Genomic DNA, 24,032 nt, shown 5'->3' with positions numbered 1-24,032 from the left:
AGCTAACCACAGTGTCCTTCCGATCCAAGGGTTTTCTTTGATACCCAAGACACACCCAGCTTCCCTTGGCTTCAGACCATAGTTCCACATGTTTTTGTGGTATTTCATTAATTGTTTAGCTGCCTTCCACATTATTGAGCAATATTCCATATTGGTCAAATGCTTTTGTTTAGCTCAAATAAATGTTAACTTCGTTACTCATGCCCTCAGCCAGCCTCTTTTGAATTTATCTATTTATTGTTAAAGCTTTAAGAGAATGAAAAAGTATTTCTAATTGTTACGACATTATGCCCCCATGTTGACGGCAAAAAGGTTATCAATTTTAAGATGACCACTATACCAGTGGAGAACAGAGACACATCTTTTTTCAGAAAAACTTCCACATTGCGATACAAATGGTAATTCACTTGCAGTAAAGGGCCATTGCCCTGTGAATAACTGGAATGTTACGCTAAACAATAAGAACACTAAGTCTTCCTAAATCACAAGATCTGGTAAATATATTCCTCATGCACTGAATAACAATAGAGGCATTACATTTAGTTTTCAGCATTTGATTCCCATCTTTTCAACAAAAGGCCTTTTAAACTTCTGGCTGTACACAGAGCCAGATGCTGTAGGTGTACCACTTGTGGAGGCCCTACAGATGGGACAACACTGTAGAAAGAGTGACAGTAATTTTTGGAAGCTGTGCTGTACAAACGGGATCGGAAACCCAGCTACTAACTTCTGAAACAGAAGCCATACAGACACAGTAGATAGTTGAAGCTTTAGGTGAACACTACTTCGAAAAATATGGATTGATTCCATTTAATCTCAATTAACTGGACAGGTAAACATCTAAAAGGTGGGGAGAGTCGTTATTAAATGTCACATAAAGTTGGTGTCAAAGAAAGATAATCCATCATCTTTAGGAAGAAAGGCAAATCTAGCACAGCAAAAGCTCTGGAATTTATCTTGAAGGTGAAAAACATAATTCACGGCAAATTTGAATGAAGTCAGAAACAGAGCATACACACATTTTCCACTGCCAGTAATACACCGCTACTGCCAACAGAAATTCATTATGTATGTGAGTATATTATTAACAAAGTCTATACCTTTGTTACATGTTTGATCGAACCAACTGTAAGGTTTCTTCGATGATGCTTCATGCCTGGAAAATCCCAAAGGTAATCCAGCACCGCCTCTCCTTCTTCCAGTACATGTTTCCGACCCTGGAACTTTGGTTTCTCATAAAAAATCCAACTGTAATGATATCATCAACTGAGTTGTTGCAGTTAGGTAAGACTGTCCGTATACACCTCTGCTGTAAAGCTCAGTAACTGAGATCATCTTATCAAGCCAAATATCACACCTTTCTTACGCTGCCCCTCAGGAGTCACATTGATTTTAGATAAATATGGGGCTTTTATTTCTGTGCTTTAAATGTAAAATACACAGTTCTCCTCCAGGACATAGCCTAACATAACTTAAAATATAACCTGTATAAAAATACTACAAAATACCATGTAAATAAGCAGCCTTATTTTACCAGAGCAAATATATTAATTGTCACATCAAAACATGTCCTGTTCAGGCAGATACTATGCAAGGCATTAAAAACATACATACTAATGATGGCATTCAGTATTTCTTAGAACATGAAAGAAACGTATGCAAAAACCAAACAAGGCTGCCTCAAAACTGCATAAATGTGACAATGCATTGTCACTATGGCTGACAGCCAGACATGTTCACTGTAAGCACCACCAATTAAATTCTGATGCAACAACTGATGTGGTCCCAGCCCCAGCTTCCTGAAGCAAGCCTGAAGAAAACACTAGCAAAATCTACCTTAAAGGTAATTGTATATCCTTCTGCATCCACATTCTTCTAAATGCTACATTACAAACAGCAGCTGAGATTGTTCATTTTATGGTCCTTTTGCAACAGTTACTATATAATGAAACTGAACTGTAAAAAGAAACATTTTCTTTGGCATACACATGCTTCCACTGATGATTATGGCCGTACTGTCTCTCAACACTTCAAGCAAGAAATCTAAGCTTACTTGCGGTTCTATTAGAAACTTTCCGTTTGAAGCTAGTTCCCAAGGGAAACTTTTTTTTTTTTTTTTGTACTGCAGCATTTGAAGCCTCGTTTCATGCTTTTTTTCATTGGTACCAGTCTAATTATAAAGAAAGAAAAAGACACTTGCAGAACAGACATGTGTCATAAATAAAAAGAAACGAAAACACCAGAGAAACACATATACAGTCTTTTGGAAAGACTATTTAATTATGACCTGGATTTCTTACCATCCTCTAATTATCCTAAGTAATGATCCAATGGGAAAGATCCAGGATGTGGCATCTAGCACATCAGAATGAACTTCTTGTTTACTTTTGTTGCCATAAATATCATAAATAATAATCTGAAACAACATACAATGCATATGAATGAGGGCCCACTTCATATTGTATAGACTGTTATTTTTTGCTTGGAATGAAATCTATTTCACTTTGTGCCCATTCAATTGATATGCTACATATTTTCTTTTATGAAAAATTTTACTGAACTACAAAAGCAGTTGTTCACAGAAATACAGTAGAATTACTGGTGGCAAGACTTTTAATAATACAGTGTCATTATTAGCATGTGCAAGCATATGCACCATTAAAATACAGAGAACTAGACTAACTATCCCAAATGCTTTCCATTCAAAAATTTTGGTCTAACGAATTATTCCATGTATCATATTGATTCTATGTGACACAAATTCTTCTTACCTTTCCCGGTCTTGGATTATATTTGAGACTTGCCCTGTCAATGAGGTTCTGAAATTAAAAGGACATGGAAGACTACTATTAACATCTACAACAGCAGCACAAAGCATAGGCAGATTATTCTGCGTCCACTATTCCTATAAATTGTATGCAACCGTTGCTAGCAGAAACAGCCAGGATTTGTTTCGTTGTCGTTCAGAGTTGGTGCAAATAGTTTAATAGAATGAAACTATCGGTAGAAAGCAGCAAGTGCCAGAAAGGAAGAACTATTATGGAATTGGTAACCTCTGCAAATGTATTAACCATTCCTACCAAACAATAAACTGCCTTTCTTAACAGTGTCAAAACCAAGAGAGACCTCTAACACAGACTGAAATATTTCCAACATCATGGTAGGACTTTCTTCTTCAGTTATGTGTTTGGGCTGTGTGGCATTTTCAGTTTCTAAATACTGGGAAAATTATTTCCATATCCTCATTAGCCATTGCTTGAAATAAACTAAAAGAAATACTTATCTATGGAAGCAGCTATATTACTTACTTGCTAGCTGAGCTACAGTTTGTAGAAGACTCTGTATGAAATAATCAAGTAGCCCAGTAAGCAGGTATTTGTATTTTTTGGACAATACAGCTCTACTAATCTCCAAAGTGGAAGAAATTAAAGAACATTTTTCACACAAAAGGCAATTCCATCATCTTCAGGTTGGAATGTCCTTAACACGGACAAGTCTGTGTTTTGCTATTACACAGATTTGCTATAATGCATATTTTACTATCATGTTTTCTCTTCACATCTCTTTTACAATTAAATCACTTTCGTCTGTGTGGTGAACCAAGAATACCGTGTTTTCAAAAGCATTTTATCAGAAGACTTCTTACTTTTTAAATTATGATCTTAAACAGCCTAATTACTTTTCTTTATGGTAGAAGAATTAACCTTAAAAAGGGAGGAAGGAGAATAGGGAGACAGCAATTTCAAATCTGGGCTAATTATTAATATTAATGTGACATGACATCTTACCGCTGACAGTTCTCCCAGTTTTGGCATAGTGTTGTCTTGAGACCAATGAATCTTTGGCTGCAACATATCCTGGAGAATGCTTCCAAACCTGGTCCCCTTCTCCGAGGGGCAATTGCTGGCAGATTTCAAATACTGGTAGTACACACTTGTAGGAGGATGCTTCGGAGCAGCATCAGCTTTCTGTGAAACTGCCTTACAAGGTGTTTCACTGGGGGAAGCTGCATCTGGAAACAGTTCTGGTTGTTCCTTAGAGTCAAGTTGTCCTTTAGAAAGAAAGGGTGACTGTTCAGGAAACAAAGATCTATTTTGGTCATTTGATGGAAACGTGGTTTCTAAACTCCCTCTCCACTGACTGGAAAGACAATTGTCTTCTTTCTCAGCATCAAGCATATTTTCTTCATATGACGATGACTCTTCCTCCTCTTCCTCTACTCCCTCCTCCTCTTTACTGAACCGAGTAGTAAACTGTAAGCGCTCAGAAACTGACTGGAGAAGGGAGAGCACAGAAGCATGGTCAGTGTTATCTTTAGATATTCCACTAGGATGGCCTTCTGGTGACACATCTGTGGAAAGTAAGTCTTCTTGGGAGCTGTCATCTTCGTATATTGGAGACAAAGAGAAAGGATATACTCTATAGCGCCTGGCCTCCACACTCAGAAACGATTCTGTGCTACGGCTGTCGGTTGCTTCGTTCAACTTGTTATCCTTCCCATAAAGACAGGCTGGCTCACATTTATTCTTCACTGTTTCACACATTAGATGATCTATATTATCTGAAGGCAAATCAGAAGAAGAAAGTGAATCAGTTTGCATATCATCAGTCGGGACAGATTTGTTCTCAGTTTGAAGGGCACCTTCATAAATGATAGTAAAAGAACTGTTTTCCCACTGTTCAATTAGTGGAGAAGAGGCCAAAAGATCTGTTGGTTCCTTCACGTCGTCACTGCAGTCCAGACCATTTTCTTCAAGCTGATCATTTCTCTTGCTGTCTTGATCCTTCATTTGTATCAGCTTCAGATTCTCATTACTTTGAGCACGGTCTGTGTTGAAGCAGTTCTCTCTTTCACTGTCCTCTCCAGTAACAGACAATTCAGGTACAATGAATCGTGCATTTAATCCCGTATTAACCTCTGCTACCTCACTTGCCCCTTTTGCTAGTTCCTCTTTACTGTCCACTGCCTTTGGATCTTCTAAGGTTGCTTTTATCTGTGCTGCAGCCTCTCTTCCGCAGTCTTCATATGGACCGTCCTCTGCACTGCTTTCCAGGGACCCCCGAGGACTGCTTTTGTCTTTGGATTCATTCTGCATGCCAATACATTCTTCATCAGGCGTAAAAGATAACAAATTAACATTCACAGCTGGCAGCAATGTGCAGTCTGGCATATTTGCATTATTGCACGAGTCCTTTAACTGCAACGACAGAAGCATCGCTTCAGTCACGGTAGCATCTCTATGTATTAAATGTAAAGATCTATCAGATTTCCCATTAGTCACCGATACCTCAGCTTTGCCACACACCTCTACTGCAGCCAGATGTTCACACACTTTTCTATTCTGTCTCTCTTTTGCTGGTGTCATGAGTTCCAATTCTGGCCTTGATGAACTGCCAGTGGGCAGAAATCCATTTGTTTGGCAAGTGAATGCATTATTTGGTATCTTTTCACCTCTTTGGAGGCCATCTATGCCATTTTCCACACTACTTGGAAGCAAAGGAGGACCTGAGCAATCTGCCTTTTCACAGTTTACAGTTACATCCTGAGTTTCCTTCTTCCCTGTCGGTTCCTGTGACTTGGCAGGTAACTTCACATCCAGGTTTAAAATCTTTGGTGTTTCAGCCTTTGGTTTAGGATCAACCTTTTCAGGCGGCCTTTTATTCTCACTGCCTTGCCACTGATTGGATATCAGGTTTTGTTTGGCTGAGTTAACAACTTCATCAATTGTTTCTTTTGCTTTCAGTGCTAGTGCATTATGCAGATCAGTTTTATCAGGGATGTAAGATATTATCTTTTCATCTTGATTATTTGTATCCACCATTTCATTTCCTGTAAATGAAGATGAGCCTTTTCCACTGCTCTCATTAAAATGTCTTAATGACTGCACAGCTGACTGGATTTCTTCCGCTTCCAGCTGTACAGTTTCAGCTTTCTGATCATTTAGAGTATCTGTATTTACTAAACTATCCTTGCTCCCAGAAAGCTGGCAGACACCAGTGGCTTGCTTTGCTATTATTTCTTCTATAGCCAAGTGTAAAACTGAGCCCACTATTTCCTCAGCTTTTTTAAACAAAACAGCATCTTGGAATTCAGCACGTTCTTGTCCCTTCACATTGTTACCTTCCCATACTTCCTCAGAACAGAGCTCATTTGACTCCGTAAGTGCAGCGGGTGTTTGATCATCCACTACAGAAGGGACTTCTGAGATGGCAGAAGCATTGTTACCCAGCATCACCCGTCCCACAGCATTTTTGCACGTGCTCTCGGAACAAGCTGACTTGTCTGCCATTTCCAAAGACTTCACAGGACAGCCGGGTGATGGCATTGCCTCCGCCAAGACACTACTGTCAGCCTGCTGTGTGGAGGAAGCCTCCTCTGCCCCACCACTAGCTCTTCGACTGTAAGAACTGCGGTGCCCCTGAGCAATGCCTAACATTTCCAAGGCAGAAACGGAAAGGTTGGAGGCTTCTCTGGATCCCAGAGTAGGTGAAGTGGGCCTGGGGATGCAAACACCCCCCACATCTACTCCAGCAGCAGAGCCATCAAGCAAAACTGGAGTGAGCTCAGGTTCCAGAGAACCACCTGGGCCCAAAGCTCTCAGATCTCCTGAGCAAAGTGGCACCTTGGTCATTCTGTCCTCAGAGATTATTCTCCTACACTCAGCACCTGGAAAAATAAAGCTGTGCTGTTCAGAAGCAGCAGACCATCTAGCAATCTGGCCACTTTCAGAGTTCGTGGCAGGAGAAGGCATTTTTGCTTGGTGGTCAGTTGAAACATCAAGTACTGTGGGTGGTATCCTAGGCTTATTACTGTTTTCCTTCTTCAAAGAAAAATTAATACACCTATCCTCAGAAACAGGTGGAGATTCAGAAATGATGTCTACATCAACGTCTTTTTCAAAGACAAAACCAGAATGGTTGGTCAAAGGTCTTCCTCCAGATCTCAAGGCAGAATGAGAAACCTCCAGATTTTTTTCCTGTGACTTAGAAATGTAAGAGGAAAGTTCAGAGATGTCATCTTTACACTCAGAAGGAACAAGAGCAACCGCCGTCATACGAGTCTTGTCAATTTTAGAAGCAGCAGGAGTACCGTTGTCTGTCCTGTCAACAGTGACTAAAGGGCAAGATGCAGGCTTTACTGTGCTGTCTTCTGTGAGTATAACTAGTGCTTTGGCATGAACGTCTTCAACAGTTTCAAGGGAAACAGGACCATGGTCGTGGACATGCATAGAGTTTTCTGAGAGGTTCACCTCTACAGGCTCAAAGGATTCGCTCTTCTCATAGTCAAGATCAGGACAAGAAAGCATCTCTCGTACATCTTTTAAACTGACTTCTCTTTCCCCTATAGTTTTATTTTTGAACTTGCAACTAAGATTAACAGAAGGTAAGCAACAGCCTCCAATTTCAAAAGAAGACTCACAAGACAGAGGCGCTGCCAGCTCACTGAAGTTAGGCATCACACTTCCACACCCTTGTATGCAGGATGGAACACTGGCAAGGTTTTCCACTGCAGCCTCTGATAAAACCTTCATTGTTTCCACACCATCAGTTTCTAGACAAGGTAAACCAGTCTGCTGTGTGGCAGTGTTCTTGGAACTCTCCGCAGTGATCAATTGGTGATCATTTCGTACATGCACTGGTTTCCCTAACTGACTTAGTTCTTCATTACAAGTCCCCTTGTCCTTGACCATATCTTCATTGTTTTTAGTAGATGACACTGAAGTAGCTGGATTACCTGTGGCTATGCATTCTCCTCTGGACTCCATGCTAAGTGAAGTGGGTATTTGTTCATTAAAAGGTAAAAGAACAGTAGCAACAGAGCTCTGTGGATCTTGCTGTCTTTCTACAGCAGCCACAATTTTCTGTGTATCACTTTTTCTTGGATCACTATCTTTATTTGCACTACCTATATGCTGATCTCCTAGCAGCTGGAACGCAGTGGTACTGGGACGAAGTATCTGGCCATTCAATAGCTCTGAGTGACTATCTGTTTGATGACTACAACAAAATTCTCCCTTACTCACCGGTAGCTCTTCATTAACTGCCTTACTTTTTGATTTGGGTGAATGTAAACAATCACCCTGCATTTCTTTTGTGGACTCCGTATTAGCTGTTTTACTACAATCGTTTTCTTTATCAAAGTTAGCAGTGCCATTTTGGTCTGTCTGAAACAGCGCTTCTGTCTCTCTCAGCAGCCTGTCTTCTTTTCCAACCAAATCGTTTGCAGAGCTCATTTTAAGGGAACTGGTAATCCGGGAAGTGGAATTGGTTAGGATCTCACCGTTTCTACTGCTAGATGATAATAATGAATCTAGCGAATATGTCCTTTTAACTTTTGCTGCGCCTAAAGCAGGCGTATGTTTTAAATTTATCTCAGAACACGATTCAGTAGATGAAGTTGTGGCCTTTGCAGTTATTTCATGTTTACTGCTACCTAAGCAGTGCTGAGCTTTACCAGACTTCTTCCTTCCCACCTTAACTGCAGAAGTATTTACTACGGTATCATCTTCATGATCTTTACCCTCATCTTCCCTGTTTTCTTTTATTAAGTGTCCTGATTTCGCAGAGACAGTTGCTTGGATTTCTCCATTTTCTTTGATCATTGGAGCATTTCTGTTCTCAGCACTTTCTTCTCCTTTTTCAGCCATTTCTGTTTGATTCTTCAGTAGCTGCCTGATCCTTGCAGAACCTCGATATGTTGCATAAGTGACTGCGGGTGCTTCTGGCTTCCGTTGCATCTGCCTGTAACAAGGACCATCATTATGAGTAGAAGACAGACTATCTAAATTGCTAGCTTAATAATAAAGGTTAACACAAACTGCAGATGATGCACAATACTGTTTTCCTTCACAGGTTAGCACAAACTGTAGATTGCATGCAACACTATTTTCCTCCTTTTTCTGCTTGTTCTAAATATGGGTTGGGGTGACAAATGGATACATACACTACCTTTTACAGAAAAAGTCAATGTAAACTAAAAAGCAAAAAGTAGATGTTGCTACGAACAGCTTCCATCATTTGCTTCTCAGTAGACAATGGAATTATTATTCATAACTGCTACTGCAAGTCAACATTTGCAGTGACAGAATATAAACATATTTTTGTGAAGACATTACACACTACTAAAGCAGGTCTATAATTTAAAACTGAAAGAAAATTACTGCACTAATGCTCATTAAAATATTGAATTGAAATTTAGATTTTTACCCAAGGTCTCAATATATTGTTAAGGAACACAAAAATGAGAAGCAAAACATGGAGAAAAGAAGTATACAACCAGGGATGTGTTCTGAAACACAGGGTGGTAAGGAAAGAGAGTGAATGGAGACCAGGTAAGAATGAAGACTTGCTTGAAGGCTGGAAGAAATACCAAAATAAGAAGCCTAGAAATGTGGCAAGGATCTGGTAGATCTAGTCCATCATTAGTCTTAAAGTTAGTAGCAAAAAAAGTGAATGCAAAAACTAATGAAAGAACCACCATGGAAAAACTGTGACTCTGATCCTTTACTGCTCTTTCTGATAATACTAAGGATAAATTCAGAGACTGTCACGTTCAATTTTCTGAAGCAGCTGTTTTTCTTATTTCTTGAAACTAACAGATGTCACAAATACCTTTCTTCCTAAAGCTTATTTCCTTCCCCCTTATTTTTTTATTGGTTAAAGACTTCTCATAAAAATCAGGCAGTGACAATATGAATGTGACCATCAGCTTTTCCATTCTTTACCTTAGGACAAAGCAGAGGCTCAGGCTGTGCTTAACTCCATTCTGCCCCAGCCTCCACCTAAACTAAGAACAAGCCCTTCCAAACTCTCATCCAGTCTGCCCTATGTCTGCTAACCCGGCGGCTGGAAGTGGCCATGCACCTCTCTTGGAAATGGTCATACTCCTTTCAGATGAGTCTCTCAGGGGTGGGGGTGGAAAAGGTGTCAGCTGAGATTTTGATTTCTAACATAAAAGCATTGCCGTAAGTAAAAAATACCTTCACAGCTTTTTTAAGAGCTCTCTGCATCTTACCAGTAGTTCACACTTTACGAGAAGTTATTACAGCTCTGGAGCTGAGGACAAATAATTTAAGTGAGAAATCAAACATACATTTACTAAGAAAAATGGAACAGCAAAATAAATAATTGTTTCTTTGAGTATCACCGAGTCACTAATTTCAAAGATTGTCTGTATGAATTCCGAGTGTGTATTCGCTCAACAGGCACAGAAGACGACAAAAATAGAGTAGATTTACCAGTCTAAAATAGAATCTCTTTTCTATCAAGGTGTTAGTGGCCCAGATTCTTACTTCAATATTAATTTTATTTTGAAGAGGGAACTTAATACTATTTAAAATCACAAGGAAACTCCCTCCTTGTGCAGTATTTGTACATTCAAAGAATACAAGTGAACCAAAAGTGAAATTATTCGTATCTATAAACATTAAACCAGATATAAACAGTCATTTATATGCATGTTTTACATTGCCAGGTATATTTAGGCTAATGCCAAAATACATGAATACAGGAATTTAGACATTGTGAGAACCTGAAAAAGAAGTCTGTATTGGGATTAAATTAAAAGTAATCTCTGACAAAGGCTACAGCAGAATCTCAACATAGGGTTTATTAGCCAGGTATATTGTCATAGAGGAAACAGGAAAATTGTGTATAAATAGCATGTCTCCCAAGCATTTGCCAAGTTAGATGCCTACGTTTAGTCTTTTATACCACTCGTTTGTTTTCCTCAGATACCAATAGTGATTGCTGCTAAACATCACACACACAATTTGTTAAAGTCACCATCTTCCGATTCGCACCTTTTCAAAGAAAAATACACATTTCTGAATTAAAGAAAACAAAACACAGTTGGAAAAAGGGTCGTAATTTTTGTTTCCCTTAAAAAAAATAAAATTACATTATTTTCCACTTCCTCACAGAATACCTTCTTCTACATTAGAAAATATTTTCCAAAGCTCCAGAGATCCTAGAAATCTCAGAGGAAGGATCTGTTGAGTTCTGCAGTACACTATATTCGCTCGGCATTAAACAGTCATAGCCATAATAAAAATAAGTCTTATGAATGCAAAACCTGATCATGCTGTCATTCAGAATTAACCTTACCGAGTAACCTCTCCTATTTCAGTTACGTCAGAATGGGGTCAAAATGTTTCAAATAATCACTATTAAGCTTTTGCAAAACCCATCAGCTCTCCTAGACTTTGGCCAACCTCAGAAATAAAAGTTGGTCTACAACTGTCCTGAATCCAGAAAAAAATTTCAAGAAAACAGAACACAGGTTGGCACCAATTCTCTGAACCAGTTTTATGGATTTTTGAAAAGGAAAACTGTAATGCTACATGTTTAAAGTGAGCACACTGATGGTATTTTGCAAGGTACCAGACACTCATTTCCACTGAAAGGAAGGCATTATTTTGAATGAACGGCTCAATGGCAATGAACTTTTACTGAGTGTCTTTCATTTCACAGTTGGTATTTTGTCTGCTACACAGTGGGAAAAATTCAGAATTTATCTATAAACATGTGGAAGCACTACTGCTCTGACACAAAGCTGGAAAATGTCCTTCCATTTGCCTCTCATACCCAATACTGCCTTCAAATTCTTGCCACGAACTCAGCAATTCCTAAACCCAAACCATCCAGAAATATGACTAGGTTATTTTTGCAGAAGATTGCCTACACAGGGATGACAAGGAGAAGCCAGCATGATGGGACACTATTTCTACATTGATCTGAGCCACAGATCCAAACAAATAGTTACAACGTGTATTACACACAGCCAGGCAAGACAAACATAAGGTTTTTTTCACCTATTTGGTGCCCTTTATAATTTCTCCCAATTATTTTTGCTCTCTGTTTGTCTTCTGAGGGAATTTTATGGTCCAACTGATTGATTTGGAGTCTGAGCAAGGCTCAGAGCAACCTGCCCTACGGAGCTCTGTGCACAAACCCAATCCTGACTAGCACTGGCTACAGCACCACTTTGCGGAGCCCCATCCTGTAGCTGGCCTCTGCTAGTGCCTCCTAACACACAGCTCTGCTTTCCTGCAGACCTGCCTCTACCGATAGCTTTTGCAGTGGATGCTATTTTAAAAGGGAACCAACCTCTCCTCCACAGACACGGCAACTTCAGGATCTCTGACCTCTGATAAAAGAAATTGCTGCTCAGTGTATTATAAAATTTTTTTCAACAGACCTTTTTGTCCTGATGCATTTACTTTTACAGCACATAGAAGTGTGTTCAATCTGAATGCTCACACGCAACAAGACACTTAAAAAATGAAACGCCGTGTTCCTATGCAGCAGCAGCAATTCATCCGTAGTCTTATGAAACACGTTTAGAAGCAGGCTGCGTCACAGAAAATCTTTTGAAAGTGTCACTAGAGACTTGTCTCATAGACATTTAAAGTAACAATTCTTTTCTGATCACAGAAAGAATACGCCAGTTCAGAACCTACCTTAAAAAATCTATGTAAAAAGAAAATTTTTTTCAGCTCTTATGAGGATACAGATGAAAGCCTGATTACACACAGAACCCAGTGTGTATTCTGTCACATTTATCAAATACTGGGAGATTCCTTCTCTCTCTTCTTCACAGGAAGCTATTCAATTCCCTATAAAGCCTTAATTCAGTTTCACAAAAGGCTGTTTGACAGCAACAAGAGAGGATGTCAACATGAGTTACATTAAATTTGTCAAAAGTAGGTCCTTGTTGAGATATCTTCTAATCTGAAAGAAAAATAAAAGTTCAAGAGGGACTAACTCAAGGAGGAGGGAGTTCTCCTTCTGACATCTCATATGGTGGACAACTTGTGTAACTTGCCCCAAAAGTGGCATTAGTTATAGTCATGGTTTAGCCCTGACCAGCAACCCAGCCCCACGCAGCCACTCGCTCGCTGCCCCTCACGCAGAGGGATGGGGAGGAGGATCGGGAAGGAACGTAAAACTCAAGGGCTGAGATAAGAACAATGTAATAGGCAAAGCAAAAGCCGCGCACGCAAGCAAAGCAAAGCAAACCCAGGGATTCGTTCCCCACTCCCCACGGGCAGGCAGGGCTCGGCCATCCCCGGGACAGCGGGGCTCTAGCACACAGAACAGTGACTCGGGAAGACAAACGCCATAATGCTGGATGTCCCCATCTTCCTTCTTCCCCCAGTTTATATAGCCAGCATGACGTCCCATGGTAAGGAATACCGCTTTGGCCAGTTGGGGTCAGCTGTCCTGGCTGTGTCCCCTCCCAGCTCCCCGTGCCCCACCAGCCCTCTGGCTGGCAGGGCCCAAGGAACCGAAAAGTCCTTGATTTAGTGTGAACATCACCCGGCAACAACTAAAACCATCAGTGTGTTATCAGCGTTGTTCTCACACCACATCCAAACCACAGCCCTGCACCAGCTACTGAGAAGAAAATTAACTCTGCCCCAGCGGAAACCAGGACAGTTATAAAACAATCTTGGTTTTGAAGCCCTGAAGCGGGACACCTACAACCTTGAATGCCTCACCTCACTGCATTCATGAAGACAATATTGTTTGCATCTTTTTCAAGTGTATGTCATCCGGATGGCGACCCCTCCAATCTTCATATTTTCATAATTTTCCTATCTTTATAATTTCGTAACACAGAAAGCAGACTTCCCTAGTCTGCTTTCAAAAAGACTGAGGAAGATCACACAGCATGATACAGCACTACGTGGGTACAGCACCTCCGATCCCCAGGCAGTCCAGCTCCCTTTGCACCGCACAGCATCCGTGCTAGAGAGCCCTCCCGAGCAGCATCACCTGGCCCTGGGCTCACTGCTGAAGCATAAGCATACTGCGGGATGACTTGTTTCTGCAGCATATGGGCTTCCCCAGACGTGCAATGGTCATTTTTTCCTCATACCTCACTCTTCCAGGTATTTTCTCCCCCGCCCAGCAGTCTCCTGCTTTTTCCAGCATACCTGTGCATGTTTCCCCTAATCTCCTCTCACAGACCCCTCAGAAGCAGCTCCCAGAGCAGAGAGATCTGCAGGCTACAGGCTGAAAACCACTGATCCAAATCAGTATGTCTCTTGTGGTTCCCGTCTCCCTCTCCCTGACTATTTTAAAATTATGCTATTGTTTATTTTAATTTTTTTCCACTTAGCTTTTTTTCTACTGTGTACTTAACTGACAACTTTTTTTTCCTTCGTTATGTTAAGGTCCTTTGTCTGGAAACAACTGCCTTAAAGTCACTTTGAAGAACCTTCTGGTTCTAACCTTACTTAGTCAGCTGGTTTCTACACTCATGTCAGATCTTCATAAATGGAAAAACTAAAAGCCTTTATTGAAAAAAAAAAAAAAAGACACCGTGGGCTAACTGAAAAGTTGCCATATACAATGAAAGAAAATTATTTTTTAGCCTGAGGGGATAGCTTCATGATTTAAATCTGAAGTTTGAAATACTAGTGTCCTGGGACTCCATAACATGTGTTTCAAAAGGTCAAAAGTTTGGTTGAAGTGATTTGCACACAGCTGATTCTGCAGGAAATTTCAAAGCTAATGTTCCGTAAGGACAATTAAGAGTCAGTGACTATTTTAATAAAAGCAAATGTAGTCTTTGTGACCTCGGAAGGAATGCTTTGCCTTCCCCTTTGCCCTTCATGGGACTACTTGATTATCTTCCACACCTGGAAAAGCAACCTACTCTTTGAGTCTGGAGGAAGAAAGCACAGACCAAGATTGATGCAGAACACTGGCAGCTGGAAGAGCAAGAGCAGCATGAAGGGTCTGGAATCACTCCCAGTTCCTCCCCGCCATCCCGCCACCCTTCCCCAGTACCTGTCAGCAGCCAACCTTTCTGCCCCATACTTGCGGGAAGCACCCACGCACACCTACCTGCCACCCTTGCCCCCCCCCCATGTAGTTCAGCGAGCAACCCCTCTGTCGCTCAGGTATTGAGGTGCTTAAATGCCTGTGTCCTGCCTCTCCCAGGGAGCTGGGACAAGCACGGGCTGTGCTGTCTCTGCGGCAGTTTGCCACGCTCTGCCTTGCGCTGACATGCAAGGAGGGCTTACAAGATGCTGCACAGTCCAATGAAAAGCAAATCGCCTTCAGAAGCTGGATGGCACAAAGTCACCTGGTGGGAGACGGCCTTGCCTTTGGGCACAGAGCTGTGATACAGGCTGGAAAGGACCGTGTGAGACCGTCCAGTTCAGCCCCTGATCCACGCTGAGCCAGCTAGCTCAGGGTGCTCGGGGCTTCGTCCCACCACTTGTGAGCACTTCTGAGGGACAGAAGCCCTGTGCATGTGCCCCAGGGCCTGACCACCTTCACAGATATCCCATGTTCCTGTTGCCTCTAGTCCCAACAGCGCACATCTCCAAGAGCAGTCTGCCTCCATCTCCCTTAAGGCCTCCACGAGGGAGCAGAGGACAGCAGGAAGGTCTCCCCTCAGCCTTCTCTTCTCAAGACGGCAGCAAGCCACCCCTCTTGGCCTCTCACACATAAGGCAGAGTTAAAGCTAGAACATCCCTCTGCTCTCAAGCAGGAGTGTAGCTTCAGATGTGTTAAGGAAACCAAAGGGTTTGACTTTGCGATGCCAGAAAGATTATTCTTCCCTTCCATGTACGCCAGGGCCAGGAGGAGTTCAGCAGGTGCATCAGCAGATTATTCTGGGACCTGCCCCGAGCATTACACAGGCAACCAAAGGTGATTACATGCTCCAGCAGCCCACCTGCCTACTTAAAGCAGGAACCCAGTGGTACCCTCTCCCTGATGCTACTTGCTACCCTGCAACAGTAAAGATGAAGGTGCGAGAATTAAGCCCTGATTGACAAGTAAAGGCGCAGGTGGCCTGAAAAATTACATTGCAGGTAGCTCCTTAACTTCAAAATCACACTGTAAAATACTGTTTCTAAGAAACAGTCTCTGTTTAATTGAATACACTGCACAAGTGAACAACGCTACTGAAAAATGTTCAGTGCAACAAGACAACCCAATGAATTAATTTGCAGCTTAATTAATTTAGCTCAATTTTGCATCAATGCATCTGTTAAGTATTGCTTTTAAACCAAGCAGCTTTCACCCTTCAGAAACACAGAAATCTTTGCTTTGGCGCCAACAAGAACATCTCCTGTGGCCCACATCCCAGCTCCAGGCAGGTACCCTTCCCTGGTGGGCAGGCCTGGCTGGCATTCCTCCTGCAGCCGAGCCCTGACATCTGCCCACCCCACTGCTGGAAACGGGGCGCTGAGCCCCAGCACAGCACCTATCCTGACAAGGTCTCGGGTCACAATTTGCAGCTCTGTGAGTAGCGTTAAAGGGTGGTTTGTTCAAATCAAGGTACGGATGTAGAGATGTGTCTGGACGAAACAATTAAAGAATAATGAAGCCCTCTTCTTTAGTGACCTAACCCTAAATCCTTCTATGGGGGGTTGTGTATACCCCTGCAATCACTGCTGGAGGCTTCCCTCCACAGCTCACCAAGAGAATTAGGAGCAGGATGATCCTGATCCTTCCCCAGGGCAGCCTTCTAAATGAATTTTAGGCCATATTTGACTGTCCAAGAAGGGTGAAGCTCCCCACCTAGTTTACACTCCTCTCAAGCAAGTCACTCTCAGCAATGACTCACCGTCCACCTGAGCACCAACCACTGAACAATGCGCTCCCACCCTCAGTTTCTGAAGGCAGAAGCTAGAGAGCCATTGGAAGACATTTTTTATTTTTGTTATAAATTACTATGTTCCCCTCCTCCCTTCTCATTCCCCCCCCCAAGATACTTCTGCCCCCACTCCTCCTTGTGCTGCTTCAAGTGTCTGTTCCAGTGCAAACTGCATCAGGGAATCAAGACCAAAAGTAACCGATCTAGGTCCAAACAGCAGTGCTTGCAGGCAGGCAGGGCACACGCTGGCAGGACCACCCAGGGTCCACAGCTTCCTGGTCTTCCCCAGAGCCACCACCGAAGGCAACCTCTTACTAAAAAGAGAAGCAGCTGTCCCTCCTGCCTCTGACGGGTTGTATACTACTGTATAGCTATCCCTATTTGTCTGTACAATGGGAATCTTTACGCAGGTATTATTTAATAGAAGTAACCAACACAGTGCTCTCGTTTTCCTCTTACTGCCATCACCCAACAGATGCTTTCAAAGATGGATGGACACTGCCATGCTGTGTGTACGCTTACGGTTTTAAATGTTCAGGTCCTGTATGTAAAATAGGTCCTGGGTAGGCAATTACAGTGACAGGCACAGCTCTGACCACAAGATGTATTTGGTTTCAACAAATGCAGTAGCAACTTTCCCACTCTTCTACATTATACCTCAGGAATCACCTGGCGAGCCCACTGCTTGGATTAAGTCATTTACTTTCCATTCATTTATTCTTGATTGTCTGCCAAAGGCATCTATAGTGAAAGATGAATGCTGCTGATACTGATGGTATCAAAACCACAATACACAATCCATCAGACAAATTAAGAGCTGTTCTGTATCACCACAAGCCTGCATTTGACCAGTAACACAAAGGTGAATGACAAGCTCTGAAACAGACATGTTAACCAGAACTATGTAGACCTAAAGGGTTCTATCAGATGTGTTTCTAACAGAGCAAAATAAAAGGGCAGGATTTTTGACAGCACTAAGATGGGAAACACTATGCAATTAGATGTATAGCAACAGGTTTACTAGATGACAAAATACATTAAAAAAAAAAAAACCAACTCCTCACAAAACCCCATAATGTGTAACACAGTAGAACTGTAAATGGTCTGAAATTTTTCTCTCCTCAAGGCTACCTCCCTTTTCGAGTAGGGTGTGAAGTGTAAAAGCACAGTTTTGAGCATTTGCTTTTGATCCTATGTGGAACTGGATTCTTTCTCACTTCCAAGTCCACAAGGTTCATAAAAGAAGGTAGAGATCAGGACCTTAAACATTTTGTTGAATCGGGGTATTAGCATCTTAACCAGCGGTCAGGATTTTATAATCCAAACATTTAGAGTGGGTATAACTTTGATTTTCATCTCGTCAACCACGGGTTTCCTGCTGAACTTCAGAACAAGCCGTGCAGTTTCACAAGTACTATTGTTTTGCACACCACTACATGCAACATCCACTTATTGTTACTGGATGTTATAAAAATAAAAAAAATCTACTAGAAAATAGGCAAATGGCAAGCAGTCAATAGAACAGATCTGGCTCATTACTCTCGTTACTCTTCCCCTCCCCCCCGGGGAAAAAAAAAGAAAAACGAACATAAATTATCAGGGTTGTGTTCTCAGTCACCTATAGAGTACTGCCTATTACCACGACTGGTATTCCTCAGAAGATGACCAGTATGTACCGCAGGAAGTCCATTCTCAGGAATCTTAAGTGAAACAGCCTCAATTCCGAAGCCAAATCATTGCTTGTCAGTGAAAGGCAATATATGTGTAACTGAAAGAACGTTGCGTTATAGGAATGAAAGATAGTGGAGGCAAACCCATGTTTATTTCTGTCACTTTATGAAACCTTGATCTCCCTCCTGTAGACTTTTAGCAGCAAGAAATTAGATTAAGTGCATCCCCACTGTTCCACAGCTTTATTTTTAAGGCTTATTTAATCAGGTAAAGGTTGGTTTTTAACATCATTAAGAAGGAATGCAAAGGTTAAAACTAAACATGAACCTTTCACTTTTGTACTTACTCCTCTGCCACTATGGACTACTCTATACAAAAGTTGTCATCTTACTTAAGAGACTTTTTTACGCTTAGCAGCAAATACCTTACTTTGCATTTTTCTTTTCCACTCATAGCTGAATAAGCTTTACTGTAAGACTATATTTTACTGACCTCATCCTTAACTTTTTGTAGAACACTGCAAGCCCAATTCTTTGCTTCACTTCTCAATGGTAAGGAAATCTTAACTATCCCAGACAAATGGAAGGCTAAGGGATGCAGTATCTGGAGACTTGGACAATGCAACTCTCCTCACCCATCTTCAGGGCTGCAATTACCATGTTACTGTCTGCAGTAACTGTTGTCTAGAGGCTTTGCCGGATTTGTCATGGTTTTGTCCTGCGTGCTTCTCCTTTACCACTTGCCACTGTCTGGATTAAAGGAGCAGAAGCCGTTAAGGTATAGTTACCTGTGAGCCAACCAGTCAGGGTGACGGAGGAATAACATGACATACACATTTTGTCCCTCACAAACACGTACTCCACAGACTGAGCTCATGAATTCCACTTTCCTTGGCTCAGGGCCTGGAAATTTGAGTCTTTACCAAGTGCCAGGCCTCCCACTGAGGGCAAGATTAACCTCAGCCTACAGGTCAGAGCAGTCTGATTTCCTTGTATTTTGCAAAATATTGCTTTAAGGAGATGAGGTTAATGAAGTTGTCTGGGTAGAGGCATCTGAACCCATTTGGTGGATATTACAGTTCTGAAAGATTGTTTTTTGTGGGTTTTTGTTTTCTGGGTTTTTTAAAACAACTCTAATGGGGATTACGCAATCTAACAACTGTTCTCTTATCACTGCAACCTCCTCCCTAACCACAGATAACCTCCAATTTAATATCTGAGGGTAGTTTAGAATTAACAAATTCATTTAAATGTTCCTCATGACAAAGGGAACAGTGGTAAAATTAATAACGGGGTGGTCTTAAGGATTTGTAAAGCCCACAGCTGCAATTTGCTTCTACATTAAATGCTAAAATTGCAGTTTAACATAACCATCAATGGAATCAATAGTAATCAATAGTACCTTTGAATTTATATGGATCACTAGCACATCAAGAGATTCACAAAAGATCACCATTCCTTACCTTCATGGTACCCATGGACCTTCCTGTTCCTTTGTGCTACAACTTCCCCCCATCGTTATTCATGTGTTTTTAGCACCCACCTTCAATGACTTCTTAATAATTTCTACAAAACTATCTGGCAAGCTGTCAGCAATCGGGAGCACTTTTACAGTTTAACTATGCTAAATGAATACCAGTTAGTTAATATTTAGTAAAGTAGCTAGCTAGTACTGAAAAGAAAAATCTGCTCTACGTTTTTTAAACTTATAAACTAAAAGAGAACAAACCCAGCATAATCCCTTCCATAACAGAAAAAAGAGGTATCCTCAAGTCAAGCTTTTGAAAAGGTAAACAGCGCAAACCTCTGCTTCCACATTTCCATCTCCATTTCTCTTTACTAATTGCTTCAAAACACAGTTCACATTGTGTGGTCAGGCAGAGAAAAACACACACGAAAGTTACACAGATTGTCTAACTTGTTTGTATCCTGAGCCAAAAAGGGCAAAATGTACACAGTACCTTTGAGAATGAGCTTAAAAGGAAAACGACTGGTTTAACGTTTGCCTGATTTTACAACAGCTACAACACCCCCCCACCCCCCCCCCGCCCGATTTTCTTCCATTTAAAAAAGTAATTTTCCACTGGAAAACTTCAATCTGCATACTGACTGACTTACCCCTACCTCCAAACTAGCAACACACATTTTCATATGCTTGCCTGACCATGAGACAGGTAAATTATACTGAAAAAAATCTACACTGATTTGCACAGGTTATCTAACGACATGGGACAATTGTCAACTGAAAATGCCACCTCCAACTCTGATTTCAAGGAAACTAAAGTAACTCAAAAATACTTGCACAGAGCAAGGAGGTCACTTCAGTGAGTTAATAACCACACCTTCTGAACTTTATAAGCTTTTATTAATGCCAAGCTTACTAATCAATGTTGTTCTGAAGAAGGATTTCCAACAAGCAAGTGAAGACTGGGACCATCTGGACCCTCTATCTAAACTGTGCATACAGACTGCTCAGCACCTTACCAGTTTACTGCTCAAGGGGGCAGCAAAAAAATACCATGACTTTCTGCCACTTCCACCGCTGCTATTCACAGGCCTGCAGGCGTCAATAAAACAGGAAAATCAAAACAAGGCTCATGCATACATTTTGAAAAGCCAGCAGAAGTCAGAGGTTTCTACCTGGAAGGAAAGACGTGCATCAGCTCCTTATTGCATTGGGGGTGTGTGGGGGGGATGGAGAGAGGGAGAGAGACTGACTTTGCAAGGGGCTGGCCATGGCTGCCTCTCATCTACTTAGTGCAGGCTCCGATGGCCATGTTTAGTGTTTATTTCACCACACTCTGGGGGCCTGCAGCAAATTTCCGAGATTCCTATTTGTCTGAACAGGCAGGAGACACCCAAGGTAAGTTAGAGGAGCACAGCATCTAAGAGGACTGACTTTGCTGGCGAAGACAATAAGAAAAAGACAACTGCCCGGAGGACAGACTGCCACTGCAAAGTGAAGGATACAACCAGTAGCTGTGGATAGCTGAAGTACAGCCGAAAGCATGCTGAGAGACAATATGGAAGAAACCACATGGAACAAAGTAAAAAGTGAAAAAGATCTATTAATGCCTACTGTCTTTTTTCTCTTTGAGGCACGGAGTGACTTTTCTTGTGTGTCTGCACAGCCCCTGGCACAACAGCACGCGATTTACCTGCAGGTTTCCAGATTATACTACTGAAACAGCAAATCGCAGCAAGAGACATGCAGCAAGCCAGCCTGTCCAAGGCTTTAAGGAATACGTGGTTTGTTCAGAATTCAGACTCAACAATGTAATGCTCCTAGGCCTCTCCAGATAACAACTGAGGGAAGAAGAACTTTTCTTCTAGATCAACCGATACAGTGGTGCTGGGCTGCAACATGCAGCTTGGAAAAAGCTTCAGTCAGATGTGTGTGACTACGGTAAGATTCTGTAATAAAAACCAGGCGACCACATCACACCCCAAACCAGAATACAACTATTATTATTATTAATTACAAGCAGTACTGTATTTTGGTAGTGGAACTACAGTCTTAAGTTCACCTGAATAGGTATCACATCCCCTATTCATATCCTGATCGGCCGTTACATTTATAATATAAAGGCCAATGACAGATGCCTCAAATCGCAAGTCTACTGAATAATAAATGAGGACACAGTACCGGAGACATCCCCAGTATGGAAGCGAAATTCATTAGGCAGCTGCTTTGGGAATCTCTGACCTCCTATATGCAGATGAAACACTTCACATGCCACAAATAAATATACTCAGCGCAACTCAAATTTATAACTTCAAAGGAAAAAAAAAAAAAAAAAAAAAGAAAGGTGTTTTTTCTCCGTACATCCACTCATTCTGCAATACAAGTACGAGCATGGTGACAGACTTACTGGTTACCCCAAATGATTATTTTTGGCTTAAATTTGAAAAAAAATATCCTGGGCAGTATTGAAAATCTGAGTAAACATCACTTACGAATTCATTGCCTGTGGACAAGTCCATATTCTACACAACTATCAAAAACTGGACAGGTACCACATGCATACGTACACACCTAACTCCAAACTCACACTGTACTGCCCCACATATAATCAAATAGTCAACACAACAGCCACAGATGTTTATGGCATACTATTACCTACGTTTATGCCACAGTCAGAAAGATTTTGTAACATACAGTGTGGACCACAGCCAATGTTTTTGCTTTTCTACTCTCAAGCTCACATTCGTGCCCTTGGCACCATTTTTTTGGAAATATTACAAAACTGTTAAGGATGTTCCACATTCAGGCTAACAGTGTGTTTTATGTAACATTACAAGAAAACCCCAAAGAACAAGGGGAAACAAAACACAGAAGCAAAAAATCACCAGGTCAAATAAACCAGAAAAGATAGTTTAAAAATGAGGAAACCTTACTTGCAGAAGTAAAACCACTGAACTAGTGAGATACAAAAAAGATAAATACTCAAACCTTTATTTAGCCCACAATATGGACAGAAGTAAGCTCTTCTCACTTTTTTTTTTTTTTTCAGTAGATCCACAATACTGAATGTATTTCTAAATGCCACATCTTTAACCTCTATCACTTAGATGGATCTACACTGGATCTATCCATGGTCAAGAGACTTCTAGAAAGCCTTCTTTAAAGTTTTATTTTGTTGCAGTCAATCTCATTTATTTAAGATAGTTGCTACTATAGTTTTGCATGAAATCAAGTCAGGGACACTCCAACCATCCTTACAAATGACAGTCATTTGTCACACAGTCAGCAGAACTTAGACAAGGTAGTCCTGTGTGCACACACATGCACCAACATCAACATATTTAATACTAAATTATAAAACTTACTTTTGTGCATCGGCAGATCGTTTCCAGCCTCCCTGCAGATCCTGTGAGATATCTTTCCTGATACTATTTAAGATGGCATCATCTTTATTTACAGAATCTTCTTTTATTCTAGCTGTAGAACAGATAGGCTCCTCAATTTTCAGATGCTTTGGCTGCACGTTCTCCGGAAGGGTATTTGTGTTCTGTAAATCCTTTTCACATCTGTTGGGTTCATCTTGAAAGGTAGAAGGTTTAGATTCCACCAAAGAAGATTTTGTTGCAATATTAAATAAGCTTCCAAGAAAATGAAAAAAGCCTTCTCGGGGTTGCTTGTCTTTATCTGATGTTTTGATTCCAGGAGTCAAACTAGGAAGGCTGTTAGCCTTTTTCAGCTCCTCCTGGATTTCAGACTTGCTAAGCTCTTCTGTGGAATGATTCTTCTCTTCATTTTGACAAACCTAAGACAAATACAAGAAGCACATAAAGGAGATGTTTCCTGTCATTTTCCCACATTCCCAAATTCCTTAATTTTAGTTTGCTCCTATGCAATATATTCCTTTGAGGAGATTTGTTGTTTAAAGGTCCATTTCAAGATCAAAGCCCTGGGCTCTCTTCTCCTGTTTTTTGTACTAAAGAGGCACCTATTCTACAAAAAAACAAAAGGACTACATAGGCTAGAAGACTTACAAAACAGCTGCTGTGGAAGTGAAGTACAGAAAGACAAATGGAGAACAATTCCTTCAACTGACAGAAAAAAAAATCAAGGAAGAAGCAAGGGGCAATTTTTCATCCTTTAGACTCTGACCTGCTCAAAAAGCACAACTTCACAAGCAAACTTCTACGCACTTGGAAGATGAACAGTTTTCAGCTTGAAAATATACACAAGAACACCACAGCAAAACACAAATGTACCATAGCCTTAAACATGGGGT

At 41.2% G+C, this 24,032-nt stretch overlaps 1 protein-coding gene across 1 annotated transcript in view; it reads right to left on the bottom strand.

The window, feature by feature from the left end:
* Window positions 1-24,032, bottom strand: part of CRYBG3 (crystallin beta-gamma domain containing 3) — a 94,625-nt gene that overhangs the window by 43,595 nt on the left and 26,998 nt on the right. Inside the window, exons 3-7 of the mRNA XM_055803154.1 lie at window positions 23,122-23,558; window positions 3,789-8,742; window positions 2,772-2,819; window positions 2,301-2,416; window positions 1,101-1,248 (exon numbers count right to left, since the gene is read on the bottom strand). Coding sequence (XP_055659129.1) covers window positions 1,101-1,248; window positions 2,301-2,416; window positions 2,772-2,819; window positions 3,789-8,742; window positions 23,122-23,558 — 5,703 coding nt within the window. The remainder of the gene's footprint in view (window positions 1-1,100; window positions 1,249-2,300; window positions 2,417-2,771; window positions 2,820-3,788; window positions 8,743-23,121; window positions 23,559-24,032) is intronic.

The sequence above is a fragment of the Falco peregrinus genome, chromosome 4, assembly GCF_023634155.1.
Source record: "Falco peregrinus isolate bFalPer1 chromosome 4, bFalPer1.pri, whole genome shotgun sequence".
In the NCBI taxonomy this organism is placed as follows: Eukaryota; Metazoa; Chordata; class Aves; order Falconiformes; family Falconidae; genus Falco; species Falco peregrinus.
The sequence above is the reverse complement of the archived record's forward strand: the minus strand, read 5'-3'. Positions and strand labels throughout refer to the sequence as shown.